The following is a 14,895-nucleotide window of genomic DNA, read 5'->3' as shown; positions in this document are numbered from 1 at the left end:
GCTGACTGCTATGTTGTTGTTTTTTTTGTTGCTTTATGTCCATCTGTATATATATTCAACTGAAAGCCACATCTATTGGCTTTATATGCCAGTGTCTCAACTAGCAATGTCATAGCACAAACACAAAACTTTTCATCCTGGATTCAGGGCCGGCCTTAGTCAACAACAGACCCAACAACAGAGGCATCTCAAAAACATCAGGCCCCCATCATAGAACATTGCAAATGGCACGCTCCTCATTCAGACCTTGAAATAGTTAGTTATTGGAAGCTTTCCTAGATACCAAGTGTGCCAAACAATTGTATCGATTACCATGGCAAAGATTATAGAAATAAATGAACAAACACTGAACTTTAGTGTGTAAAATATTTGAACGCAGAACTTTTGTAAATCAAAAAATGAATTTTTAAAGGAATGATGGGTAGGATTGACATCATGCATTTAAAATGGGAAACAACATTGACTCCCCTTAAGGCTGGCCCTGTGTGGTCCGAATCAAAACCCCACCCACATATCTACTAATGCAACCCTAACAGCACAACCAGGTGAAAGTAATTCCAATCCAATTAAAATGTTGACTCCAGCTGACGCCGGTTGAGCTTGGCCATTTTAATTCCAGCCATAGATTGGATGCTTGGGACTAATGGAGAAGACTAAGGGGATTTGTATCCATGTGTATGTAGATTCTGGTACACAGGAAGGAATCTCTGGACTACAGTAGAGATCACGTGTGTCCAAATGCTCCCGTTTTAATTGCAACAACAAACAAATTGGAATGCTCAGGGGCCTTATGAAGACCAAATGCCCACAGCAGCAGCTGAATGAGAAGTTGCTGCTGTGTTTCATCATGGGTAGTATTTTTAGATGTCTCGCTGTATTCCATAAGAGTTATGATCTAGAAAGTGCTGGTCCAGCTGTCCATGTTTGTGTTGATATTTCCATGATCACCATGTGCCTGGCCTCCACTAATCGGTTAGGCTGGGCTGATTTCCTTCCGTTGTTCCAGCATTAGGCTCTAGTGGACCAGACTCCCCTTCCATTACGCACCCAGGCTTGCACCCTTTGTAGCAGTGTAGGCACTGACAACGCTCCAATTCCCAGCCGTAGGACACCCATTATCATTAATCATTAAAAATTATTCCCCTTCACAACCTACAGCAAGCTTCAGCAATGCATGGTCCTCAACTGCGGTCTGCTGGTTTTCCACCCTCCTTTTACCTGTTAGTCTGGCTACAGTCTACAGCTACAGTTATCAGTAGTACTAATAGCCTGGGAGAAAAGAAAACCTGGGCTGGATTTGGAGCCGAGGGCCAGATCTGTTTTTACTTGAGACTGTTTTAACTTGAGATTGTATTAATTTGTAATTGTGTTGTGTGTTTGTATTGTATGAAACATTATGTTGTCATCTCTGCTTGCTCCTCTCTTGACCAGGGCTCTCTTGTAAAGAGATAACAATCTCAATGGGACTCACCTGGTTAAATAAAGGAGAAATAAATCAAAAAGAAAATCTGATCCCTGACCCTACTGTTGACCAAGACCTGGAATAAGTCCACAGTGTTTTATAGCAGACTTTATGCAACAAATAAAAACACAATGAATAATTCTTATCTGGGGTGTAAACAAATGGGGAAACTTTCAGTTCAGGAATCATTTTCATTGATGAAATATTCAATGTAATGTATTGAAGTATTCAATGTATTCAATTGCTATGACACAACATTCACAGCAACACTTTATTTTACAGCCCATTAATGACCTAGTATCTACTGGGTAAATACATGTGCTAATTTTGTAATTATTAGGTAACTACATTCATTTCTGTGGTGAGTACTATGGAAAAAAGTCAGTAAGTACTGTATGCTAATTCTGCAAGCAGATATAAATACATTTTACAGTTTCATTGTACTTACCTCTGAAATCAAAATAGTTACATAATAAGTATATAGTACTAACTCAGTCAATACTAGGTACAGTTATTAATGGGCTATAACCACATTCACAAATATTTCCTGAAGCTCACCATGCGTAAATGTGCTAAGATGTGAGGCTTGCTTAGATTTCAACATCAAAAATGGCCCCATGGGGTTGAGCTAAATCCAGACCTGGTTCCCTACCTCTAGAGCAGGGGTGGGCAATCCCAGTCCTGGAGGGCCAATGTGTATGCAGGTTTTTGTTTCCACCAATTACTCTGGCTAAATGAGCTAATTGGCCGTATACACCAACACTAGTTCACTCAGATTAGATCACAGTAAAACCATATCATACAGGGACACAAGAACAGTCTTTGACTGGCATTAATGCCTTCATCAAGAAATGTAGGTAAAATATCAGAAGGCATAAATGTTAGAGCTAATGAAGTAATTTAGGCCAGAGGTTGACATGAAAACCAGAAACAGACACGGCCCTCATTGCCCACCCCTGCTCTAGAGCATACAGGTGGAAACCACTCAAGTGTAACAGGCTGTCTACATTCGGAGAGCAAGAGACATTTGACCCCAAGGTTTTTATCCAAACCCAAGCAGAGAAAAACAGTTAGCTGTACTGCACGTGTGGTGTGGTCGGAATCTTACTGTTTCTATCTGGGAAGGAAAGATAAAAAATAATGACACCTCTCTTTACGTGTCTTTGTCTCCTTCTTTGTCTCCACACCAAAGGAACCCAAACCTGGATTACACTCGGATTCACTTTTGAGCCAACATGCCCAACAACTGTACAAAGGGTATTAATAGCAGAGTACACGTCATTATTGTCCCAGAAGCAACAATATCTCCCCCCATCTCTCTCTGTACCTTTGAGCCCACACTGCCCTCGCCCCTTTCATCCCAGGCTGGCTCCACGGGCCGTACATTCAGCTTAAAATACCCCTGATCCTGGCTGACACAGAGCACTTGGATGACCATTTATCTGTGGTCAGGTCAGAATGTTCCAGGCCTCCCCATTTCCCGCTGCAGCATTACCACAAGAGCTGTGGATACAGAAACCCTCGCACAGTGTTCTCGGCCCAGTAATAACTTGGTAGTTGCAAGACTAGCCACCACTGAGCAAACATAGCTTCACAGCGTCATCGCTTAAACGATAATGAGGCTTTTACTGACATTGTGAAGATGAAGGCTTCTTCACTCTGACTTTGTTTAATGATTGAAACCTTTTTAAAATGTCTCCTGCTTGACGCATTCTGTTATAATTCCGGTCTACCGTAAACTGCTAATAGTCTCAGATGCTGGGATTGGTTAAGGCTAGGTACACACCTGCTGCCGATTAGCAATGAGCAATTAACATGCACTAAAAAGCAAGTGTGTGAGAAACGGAAGAGAGGCAGTTTTTAAGATTCAGGGCTGAGGTTTGTTCTTTATTTAATACTCCTCTCACCTCACTGCTTTTTAAAAGTAATTAGTTACTTTATTATAGCATTAGGCAGCCTTGTCAAAGCCATGTTCGTTAGCATATTGTCTTTAAAAATAACATACTGTAAGCAGTAGTGTTCCCCCACCTTCTCTACCTGCTCGGACGAGCTCCTTGTATGTTGAATCCAACACGGCACACTTTACTTGCCCTTCATGCAAAAAAAAGTATGACAAATGTATGATAAGAATATGTTCTTGCATGAGGCCCAATGACTTGGCAAACATTTACATCAGAGGTGGGAATTCCAGTCCTGGAGGGTTGGTGTGTATGCAGGCTTTTGTTTCCACCAATTACCCTGGTTAGATGAGTTAATTGGCCACACATATACACAAACACTGGTTCACTCATAGATTAGATCACAGTAAAAACATTTCATAGAGGGACACAAGGAGAGTCTTCGGCTGTCACTCATGCGCTTATCAAGAAATGTAGATAAAATGTCAGATGGTGTAAATATTGGAGCTAATTAAATAGGTTAGAAGTTGGCATGAAATCAGAAACCAATATAGCCCTCCTTATTCATATCTGATCTACATCGACAGCCCCTTAGACACTTTTTCAAAAAGTGCATATCCATGGTTGAGTCTGCAGCAGGCATTCAATTTCCATGGCTGTTGTAAATCCCATGCCCCAGTGGAGTGATGAGGCCAGTCCATGCTGTCTGTGTTTGATTTGTTAACCCAGGGTCTCGACTCAGGGGGATATTAAAGTTCCCGTACCACTTAGAGAAATTGCAGAAGCATTAAGCTCCATTTCTTGGTCGAGTTCCAAACCTGGCTCTCTCGTTCTGACAGCATAATCACCCCCTTTACAGTCAATTGGCAGCTTTATCCTTTCCATATCCCGCTCTCCAAGTCAGATCTCTGCAGACCTTCTTGGTTAATACAAGGCAAATTGCAAATAAAATCACAATTTACTGTTAACCCTTGCGAATTTGCAACCAGATGATATTACTGAAGCACATGTTGTGGTGTGCATATTTCCTATGCTGGTTCCATAACTGCGTAACCTACTTTTGTCCCTCGCTGCCTTCTTCTAATCCGTGTTTCTATCAGATGCAATAGCCTTCCTTTGGTGTCTAGAATTGTGGATAAATGTAGTATTCCAGATTTTGGTGTCAGTGTAAACCAGTAGGAGTGGATGTGTTGGGTCTTAATTGGATATGCAATCATTATTCTCATGTCTCTACTGCAATCTTTCTTCATTTTAGGAATGGAGGAGTGCCTTTGGGGTGGTGGCCCCCATCTTTACGAAAGGGGACTGGAGTGTATGTTCCAATTATCAGGGAATCCTGATCCTGACCCTCAATCCTCAGCCTCATGGGAAAGTATATGCCATGGTACTGGAAATTATGTTCCAACTGATGATGTTGAACCTCAGATTCAGGAGGAACAATGCGGGTTCTGTCCAGGCCATGAAAAAGAGGACCAAATTTTTACCGCCTAGCAGACTTTTGAGGACACAGGGGAATGTGCTTATCCAGTCTACATGCAGGGCGGCACGGATGGTGCAGTGGTTAGCAATGGGTCCTGGGTTCGAATCCCCGTCGGCCAGGCCCTCTCTGTGTGGAATTTGCATGTTCTCCCGGTGTTTGAGTGGGTTTCCTCCGGGTACTCCGGTTTCCTCCCACAGTCCAAAGACATGCAGGTTAGGCTGATTGGAGAGTCTAAATTGCCCATGGGTATGAGTGTGTGAGTGAATGCTGTGTGCGCTGTGATAGACTGGCAACCTGTCCAGGGTGTATTCCTGCCTTTCGCCCAATGTATGCTGGGATAGGCTCCAGCCCCCCTACAACCATGTTCAGGATAAACAGCTTAAGATAATGGATAGATGGAACATGTTCCTTGGATTAACCTGTAAGATGTGCAGCAGGAGTTTGGGGTGCAGCACCTCCAAGTCTGAGGCCATGGGTCTCTCCTCAGATGAGATAACTTGTCCCCTTCAAGTTAAGGTGAAACAACTGCCCCAGATGAATGACTTCAATTATCTCAGGGTGTTACTCAAGAGTGAGGGAAAAATGTATCAGGAGATCAACTGCTGTGTAGGTGAAGCAGCCACAGTAATGCAGGCATTGTATCAGGTGGTGGTGTTGTAGAAGGAACTGAGCCAAAAGGCAAAGCTCTCGATTTACCATTCAATCTATAGGAAAAGACTGAGATGCATACAAGCGACTGAAATCAGGTCTGAAATGGGGCTTACTCTCTCTGATAGGGTGAGGAACTCAGCCATCTATGAGGACCTCACAGTTGGCTTGGGCACCTAATTAGAATTCCCCTTGGACACCTCCCTTTGGGGGTGCTTCTGGCATGTCCACCGGGGCGGAGACCCAGGGGTAGACCTACGACACGCTGGAGGGATGATATCTTCCAGCTGGCCTGGGATCATCTTGTGAAACCCCAGAACATGTTGGGGCGAGGGGTGTCTGGGCTGCTCTACTATAAGGGCTAGACGAGAATCGCAGTTGAATTGACTGAGATGATGGCCACACACAAAAGCCAATCATCAAACAAATGAGAAGGGCTGGGCAGGAATTGGAGTCAAATTGAACGAGGCAATGGTCCAACACAAAATCCAATTATCACAACTGGAAGGGCTAGGCGAGAATCGTAGTCTAACAAAATAAGGTCAAACATGCAAAATCAACAAAGTAATCAGAATCCACAAGCCTAGAGCAAATACAAAGAGCTAGTCTCACCTGGTGAATGGCAAATGATGGCTTTTTCCGAATCAAGAGAAACCAGAGATGGAAATGATCAATCTGATGAGGAGGCAGAAGAAAATAAGACACGCACACAGTAGACAAATGTAAGCAGAAATGCTTACGACAGAGGTCATAACAACATCGTACTTCTTTTTTTTTCCGTTGGTGAGCTGTAGTTTTCATGTTACTATACGACACTGTGCCTGCTGATACCCTATATAGAGAGCAACTGTTTCCTTGGTAAATAATCTCTCCCCCTGAGGATTCAGTCATGAGCATGGTGGTGAAAACATGTCACAGAGTGTATCGCGCCATATCAACTTTAATAATCCATGCTCTTCTGTCTCATTTCTCCAATAATTCCTTTTTTATCTCTTCTCCTCTTCGAAATCTATCAAAAGCTCTCCCCGAAGTACCCCCCACCTTCCACCCTCCACTCTTTATTCGGTTTCACCGTCTCATCCTCCTAAGGCTTGGCATTTCGTTTTTTGTCCCACGTAGGGGATATGAATCTGGTCTTAATTTCAAGAACCATATACTCTACTATGATACTACTACAATGGACATGGAATAAAAATAAAAAGTAAAATGAATGATATTTTTGAGAATATTTTTGCTGCATCCAAGACACTTGCTACGTGGGGAAAAAATTCAAATACTTAAACCTTTTTCAGCCGGGTCTCGGGGGGTTATGGAGCCTCTATCTAGACAGCTGGATACCTACTGAGCCAAATGTTACATAGCAACAGAGATACAAACAGATGCACGTGGCGTGGTCAGAGAAGCATGACACATGGAGAGACACATGCACGGGTACACGTGGAGGTGCAAGCAATAATGACATGCATTTCAGTTCTCTAAATGTTTTACAAGGCACACATTTGCCATTTTGTAAGGCTGTGTACTGTGACTTAAATTCAGTCATATTCCTTATATTGCGGATCTCATGAATTTTCAGCTAAATAAAGTCTGTCTCTTCACTTTCTATCTCAGCACCTTTTGTGTCACTTGTTTTGATCGGCCAGTGAAACGAAAAAGCGTAAGGCGAAAACATGTCTTGCTTCCCCTCCAACAAGGACCAAATGTACTCTACTGGTGTCAGTACTCAATGTACTCAGAATTCATTTACATGTAATTTATTGCTGTGAGCAGTGTATCAGTGCTTCACTGGGAAACAGGCTGAATCTGACATTAGATTTTTGGGGTCAGATTGCCTGTCCCTCTCCAGGGAAGAGTAACTGGGTCCTGGTATAAGAATGTCTCGGGGCTAATGTCCAGGTTGGGGAGTGCTGGCAGTATTGGGAGAGATACAATCACAGGCCTTCGCCACACACCAGGCACAGAGGGTCAGAGAGGGATTCAATTAGATTTCCTCTTGAGGGCAGGTAGGTGCTAATTGTATCATCAAATGTCAAATGTTGTATCATCAAAACGTTTCATCCTACAGATGAAATGGGACAGGAGAGACGGGATTTCAAAGAGAGGAAACAAATACACAGACGCACGCAATAGCACATTCACGTTATTGCATATCTCCATCTGTCCCCAGGACTAAAATGCTTTTTCCTTCAGAAATTATAATGCTATCTCAAAACAGTAATGCAGCAGAGCACGCTATCATTAAGTGCACACCCAGTCTTTATGCCAGACCTTAATAACATGGTATTGTGATCTAGGGCCAGTACTCACTACAAGAAAAAAAAAACTGCATTTCTGTCTGTGGCACGGTTCTCTTTGCTGATATATTTTTGAACAAAATGTCATTTACATATAATATATAGAGTATATTGCATTGTCAATCTACAAAACAAAAAAGGCACATGGAACTTGCACACCTTTTTCAGGCTTTACAGGGTACCTGACTGCAGGGATACTCAAGTTTGGCCCTTAAGGTCAGTAATACACTGCAAAAAACAAGATTTTAGTATTTACTTATATTGGGACTTATATTGGGAATGTTATTTCTTCTACTTTTTTCCTAAATAAAAATAAATATGCTAAATATTTCCAATGAAAAAGAAATATATATGCATATATTTCCATCCATCCATCCATTATCTGAACCCGCTTATCCTGATCAGGGTCGCAGGGGGGCTGGAGCCTATCCCAGCATACATTTGGCGAAAGGCAGGAATACACCCTGGACAGGTCGTCAGTCCATCGCAGGGCACACGCACCATTCACTCACACACTCATGCCTACGGGCAATTTAGACTCTCCAATCGGCCTAACCTGCATGTCTTTGGACTCTGGGAGGAAACCGGAGCACCCGGAGGAAACCCACGCAGACACGGGGAGAACATGCAAACTCCGCACAGAGAGGCCCTGGCCGACGGGGGATTCGAACCCAGGACCTCCATGCTGTGAGGCGGCAGTGCTACCCACTGCACCATCCGTGCCGCCCCTGTATATATTTCAAATTTCAAATTTCAAATTTATTAATGGATAACCCCTAGAGATGAGCCATCTTGTTTTCGAGGGGGTCCAAAAATATATATATATATATACTACTGTGCAAAAGTCTTAGGCACCTGTAACATTCTGCACAGATAAGATTATTTCAAAAATAATAATCATAATTTGATTTGATTCAGTTTTTAACTATTCTGCCAAATTACTAAAATGTAATGTAAAATGTATAGTATGTTTATTTAGGACCTTTCATTGAATCATTGAAGAATCTCATCTGTACAGAATGTTATACAGGTGCCTAATACTTTTGCACATTACTGTGTGTGTGTATCCAATGAGGAAAGACAGTTTAAATGACTCATTTCAAGATTTGCCAACGGGATAACAACATTTCACTTTTCATTTCGCACAAACAAACAGTAACTTCAAAGAAAGTCAAAACATCTTTAGTGTTATTACAAGACTAAAAAATGTTGTTAAGACAAGGTTATTTTTTTGCAGTGTACTGGTTTTCCTTTCACATTGATATTTAACTGTTCCACTAATGTCACTGTTTGACCAGAAGTATCGCTCACCGAGGGTCCCAGGCCAGAATCATTCCCTGATTAGAGAGCAGAGGGCAAACATACACTCAGTGAGGACTTTATTAAGTATTTATTAGACTTATACTGCTCTAGACTATCCACTTAAGAGTTATGATGTGTTGTATGTTCAGAGATGCTCTTCCGCATACCACTGTTGCAATGTGTGATTATTTGCGTTACTGTCACCTTCCTGTCAGTTTTGACCATTCTGGCCATTCTCCTCGGACGTCTCTCATTAACAAGGCTTTTCTGTCTGCAGGACTGCTGCTCACTGGTTTTTTGTTTGTTTGTTTGTTTGTTTTTTGCACCATTCTTTGCACTCTAGAGTCTATGTGTGTGAAAATCCCAGGAGATCAGCAGTTTCTGAGATACTCAAACCATCCTGTCTGCCACCAACAATCACCCCACAGTCAAAGTCACTTAGATCACATTTTCTACCATTCTGTGTGTCTGATGTGAACATTACCTGAAGTTTGCATTGCATTGCACTGCTGCCACACAATGGGCTGATTGCTTAATGGCATTAAACATAGGTGTAATAAAGTAAAAATGTTCCTAATAAAGTGCTCGGTGAGTGTACATCGATGACCTTTAAGGCCAGATTTGAGTATCTTCTGGTGTAGTGGACTTCTTATGGCGTCCCCAGGGTTCTAATCTACTACTCGCTGCAGCTTTGATTAACTCAGTGGTGCACTTGATTGGAAGAGAACTTGAAGCACACTCTGTTCCTGGTGTCAGCCAGCTCCTGTGTGAAACCTCCGCTCAGGCCATCAGCACGATGCGAAGCCGCAGTCGAGAGAGTATGGTGACAGGCGGTGGCGGGGGGGGGGGGCTTTAGAGAAACGCTCGCTGAGGCACCACCAGGACAATAAATCGTAGAGTTAGGTTTGAGAAAGATAGAGGGATGGGAGCAGGAGTCAGGCCCTGTAGCATGTCCATTAGTGGATGTCTAGGTTGAGAAAGCCCTCTGTCACAGATGGCATCAGTGCCCGGGGCTGGGGACACACTAGGCCTGAGTGCTATCAGGTAGTCGCACAGTCTGAAAGGGGATCGCTATCTCCGCTGATAAGGATGGAAAAGGAGGGGAATCTGGAGCAAGACAGCCCACAAAACACTCATAATCACCACGCAGGTATAAATAGGGACTGCCGCACGCCGCTGCCTTCTTACACAATGAAACGTGCCCTGAAAGGGTGACAGAGAGACAAACAGACGCAAAAAAAACAGGCATACTTTTTCGCTAACTAGCTACGCTATAAAGCGGAGGGCAAGGCAGAAAGGTGCGGCAGAGTTCTGACCGGCAGAGGGAAAAGGAAGAGGGAGAGATGGACGGAGGAAGAGCGAAGGGCAAAGATCAAGGTGTAGTGGATGGCGTGGCAGCGATGGCGCACTGCTACCAGGAGTTCAACCCCAAAGCGTACCTGCAGTACAACTACACCCCTCCTCGCGCAGACTTCAGCCGCGCTGACAGCATCGTGCCTTGGAAATTGGGCTGCCTGCATAGAGCTTTTACAGAAGGTGAGACTTTCTGTGTGTATGTGTGCGTGTTTGTGAGAGACACTGCCAAGGAAACAGGGAAAGTGGGAAGCTTTTAGATGTAAACTGCAATTTCATTTTCATCAAACCTATAAATAAACTCTTCAATCAGTGTGTTCCCAAGGTTTCATACTGCATTTTGTCTCAGTTTGTCCTGTTCCATAATGTATGTGTTGTGAGACATGTATTCATTCTGTGCAACTTTGTAACCTTACTTGGCCTGTTCCAGTTTATTTCTGTTATGGCTAGTTTCATAAATATATTCTTTTCCTGTTTTGAGAGCGTTCCCTAAGGCATTGCGAGTTTTGGTGAGCTGTCAAAACTTCTCTCTCCTTCTCTCCAAGGCGACGTGGGCGGAGAGACGCTGGTGGACGTGGGGTCGGGTCCCACCCTGTACCAGGTCCTGAGCGGCTGTGAGCTCTTTGGTCGGGTGGTGCTGACCGACTTCCTGGATGTGAACCGCAGGGAGCTGAGGCGCTGGCTGAGGGAGGAGGAGGGCAGTTTCGACTGGACCCCCTACCTGAAGCATGTCTGCAAGCTAGAGGGGCGCAGGTGAGACATTCTGGGAGCGCTGGGTACCCTAAACCCAAATATAGACACACACACAACCCACGCACATTGATTGGAAGAGCCATGGGGCAAACATACAGCAATTCCTACTTTCTGCTTATGCCGAGTATTATTTTCCGTTCTATTCATTATTATCAGGTAATTGCCTACTGCTTTTCAATATAAATCTTCAAAATTGTCTCTCTCAAAAAAACTCTTTGCCCTTTTCTGTTCCTCTCAATCTCTTCCTGCTGTGGAAACTGAATATGTAAGGTAAACAATTACATAACCAGTCCAAAACAATATCAATCAAAATGCTGATGCACATAAAAAATGTTATCCGAACATTATACGGTTTGCATAAACCTCGTATTAAATTCAGGCAGTTGTATTCTTACTGTATATTCCATTAATAATATCAGTGATGGAAAGATGACACGTATGTAATAAATGATTTATAAAAATGTAATCTTTACAGTTTACTCAGATGGCAGCTGAAGCATTTCAGTGTTCATTGATATACTGTACGTCCTTCTTAATTCGCAATTCAGAGTGGAGGTGTGAAATATCGCAAAGCAAATTTCTGTGCCCGATAAATTAATTTGTAGTTACGCCTCCCACCCACACCCCCCTGTCCCACTCTTCCCGTCAGTCCCTCGGCGTGGCAGGAGAAGGCAACGCGCCTACGCTCTGTAGTCACGGAGATCCTGCCCATCGACGTGCACCAGCCTCTGCCCCTTCCGCTCGGCGCTCTGCCGACCCCTGGAGCCGACTGCCTGGTGTCCTCCTTCTGCCTGGAGAGCGTGAGCCCGGACCTGGCCTCCTTCACGCGGGCTCTGGGCCACATGTCGGGCCTGCTGAAGCCCGGGGGCCACCTGCTCCTCATCGGGGCCCTGGGGGAGAGCTACTACATGGCGGGGCCGGGGGTCCGCATCCCCGTGGTGCCTCTGGACGAGGCCCAGGTCTGCACCAGCCTCCGGGAGAACGGCTACGCCCTGATCCACCTCAGCACCTACACCTTGCCCCCGGACATGAGGGTGGGGGTGGACGACGTCAGCGGGATCTTCTTCGTGAAGGCCAAGAAAATGTAACGGTGGGGTTTGGGCGGGGGGGGGGGAGCAGGGTGGTGGAAGGGGGGGAGGGAGAGAGAGAGAGAGAGAGAGAGAGAGAGAGAGGGAGAGACAGAGAGAATGAGAGAGAGAAAGGGATGATAGTGAGAGAAAAGAGAGGGTGGTAGAGTCAGAAAAATAGGGAGATAATGAGAGGAAGGGATGATAGAGAGGGTGATAGAGGGAGAGAAAGAGAGAGAGAGACTGCCAAGGAGACAAAATTTAATATATGTAAACTGTAATTTCATTTTCATCCAATATATAAATAGCCTCTTCAATCAGTGTGTTCCAAAGCTTTCATATTGTATGTTTGTTTGTCCTGTCCCATGAAACATGTGTTGCTGCCCCCTTTTGGACAATTAGCCAAGATTAGACCCCATAGTGTAATGACAAAAGCAAGGATCATCAACTTTGGCCCTTAAATCCAAATCCAGGCCTGGTTTTCTGTTCTCCCGGGTAATTAGTGCTAACTGATCCAACATAGTATGACATGTTTTTGAATGGCGTAATGTAATGTTAGGCACGTCTTTAAAAAAACTGATCTCAAGAGGTTGAATATAGGAAGCAGAATATTGGAAATATGCAGTAAAATATGTGAACTCACAACTGTGTAAAAGTAGCACTGTGTTTACCACTTTATAGTAATCTATCAATATTCTCTCTGCTATATGTCAAATATGTGTTAATTTGTTCCAATTTCATATAAATATTTGCTATTTATTTATAATTTGTTAGCATGTTATACAATATGTGAAGAAATTGGGTATCTGAAGTAGCAACAACTGATATCATTGGCGGTTGAAAAATGCATATTTTCCATATTAGAACAAAAATGTGCGATTGCTCTGTATTTGGGTGTAAACCAGAGTGGGAATTTAATGTAAAGAAGACAGCAAAGAATAATTGAGTAAAATGGCTTCAGATCCCATTTGACTGCCATCTGCAGATGGCTTATCTCAAACAGAAGAAGTACTCTGTGCGGTGCTCTGAACCCCACTGTAAGTGTGTACTGAGCTGAGGGTGGGAGAAATGAACTCGCATAGACTGTGACAACCCATTATTCTCCCCCACTACTCTCGTACCCTTTTCACTGCTGGCTTGCGTGGTGCAATCGTTTAACACCTGCCTTTTTATTTCATTCACACCAGGCATACATTTATTTTCAAAAATATATTATTATTACACTCTGCCAAGCAGAGACTTATCGCTTTGGTTTTCGTCATAAAGTGCACGCAGCCCATCAGGTTAAAATGACAGCAATGTGCTAAAACGGTCAAACCTTCAATCGAAATAAACCGGTTATCTTGTCCATTGAGGATTGTGTATGTGCGTAAAATGGCAATATATTAAAATCTCTTTCTTTTAATTACTCACTGTGGCATTCTCTATCTCTGAATCTGAGAATTACGTTTGATAAAATAGTGCAGTCCCAATTATGAAAGCAAAACGCTGTCCAATCCCCCAAGAGTAAGTTCTCTGATAAAACTGGTAGGTTATGAGCCCTCAGTGGGAAGGGCTGTATAGGTCTCTGAATAGTGTATTGCTTAATCAAGTGTAGTTCTGTTCAGAACAGAATACGCCTCAGAGCTCGGAGTCACCATTAAAGTTCAAACAGGTAGATGCTTCGAGCGTTAAAGGAATCAGCTTTTCTAATAAAGTACCCGCAACATTCTCTCAATGGTGCCTGAGGCCTCTGGCAAGGTAATCTCATTACTGGAACCAACAGACAATGCGGAAATGTGCCTGCTTGATAGCTTCTCAGGCTAACGTGTACTGCATTGAGTATGCATGCGTACCTGCAGGGCAAGAGCGGGTGGAGTAGCCATTAAAAAAAAGCTATTCTTTGCTGGTGTCAATCATGATGACCCCAAAGCAGTTTGTGTGCTAATTGTTATTAGCAACATTTGGACTGCAGACAGACCCATAAACAGATCCACACACAGATCCAGCCACACACTCATGTGAAGGTCCCTTTCAGAATGTGGAGTTTCCGAGTTTTGTGAGTGAAATATACCATAATTAATTGCAGATGACATTATAGTGAGCACTCACTATATGTTTGCATTGGTTGGCACATCCATTATAAATAGCATATAATACATGAGCTTTGAACCTCAATATCTCACCCTCAATATCTAATGGCTACTTCCAGCATGATAATGCACCATATCACAAAGCAAAAGTTGTCTCAATCTGGTTTCATGAACATGACATGTTATTCAGTGGCCTTCCCCGTCACCGGATCTGAATCCAGTAGAGCACCTTTGGGATGTGGTAGAACGGGAGATTCACAGCATCAATGTGTAGCTGAAATATCTGAAGAAATTGCATGATGAAATCATGTCAACATGGAACAGAATTTCAAAGGAATATTTTCAACATCTTATGGAAGCCATGCCACAAAGAATTGAGGCTGTTTTGAGAGCAAAGGGAGGCCCTACCTAGCATTAGTGTTCCTAATAAAGTGCTCAGTGAGTGTTTATGAATGAGATCATAGCAATATACACTCTATACTCTACAATATACACTTTATTGCAGGATCTATCAATTAATCACACAAGTTAAAAAATTGTATGCTACGTACTGACAGTTTGTGGGC

General features: G+C 43.3%; 1 protein-coding gene across 1 annotated transcript; it reads left to right on the top strand.

Annotated features, from left to right (window-relative positions):
* The first annotated feature begins 10,290 nt into the window (after window positions 1-10,290).
* LOC133111336 (phenylethanolamine N-methyltransferase) lies at window positions 10,291-12,278 on the top strand. The gene is made up of 3 exons (XM_061221574.1): window positions 10,291-10,620; window positions 10,983-11,190; window positions 11,840-12,278. Exons 1-3 carry the CDS (start codon window positions 10,428-10,430, stop codon window positions 12,276-12,278), a joined length of 840 nt encoding a protein of 279 aa, XP_061077558.1. The 5' UTR covers window positions 10,291-10,427.
* The last annotated feature ends 2,617 nt before the right edge of the window (window positions 12,279-14,895 follow it).

The sequence above is a fragment of the Conger conger genome, chromosome 2 (genome assembly GCF_963514075.1).
Source record: "Conger conger chromosome 2, fConCon1.1, whole genome shotgun sequence".
In the NCBI taxonomy this organism is placed as follows: Eukaryota; Metazoa; Chordata; class Actinopteri; order Anguilliformes; family Congridae; genus Conger; species Conger conger.
Note: the sequence above shows the minus strand (reverse complement) of the source record. Positions and strands in the feature narration are given on the sequence as shown.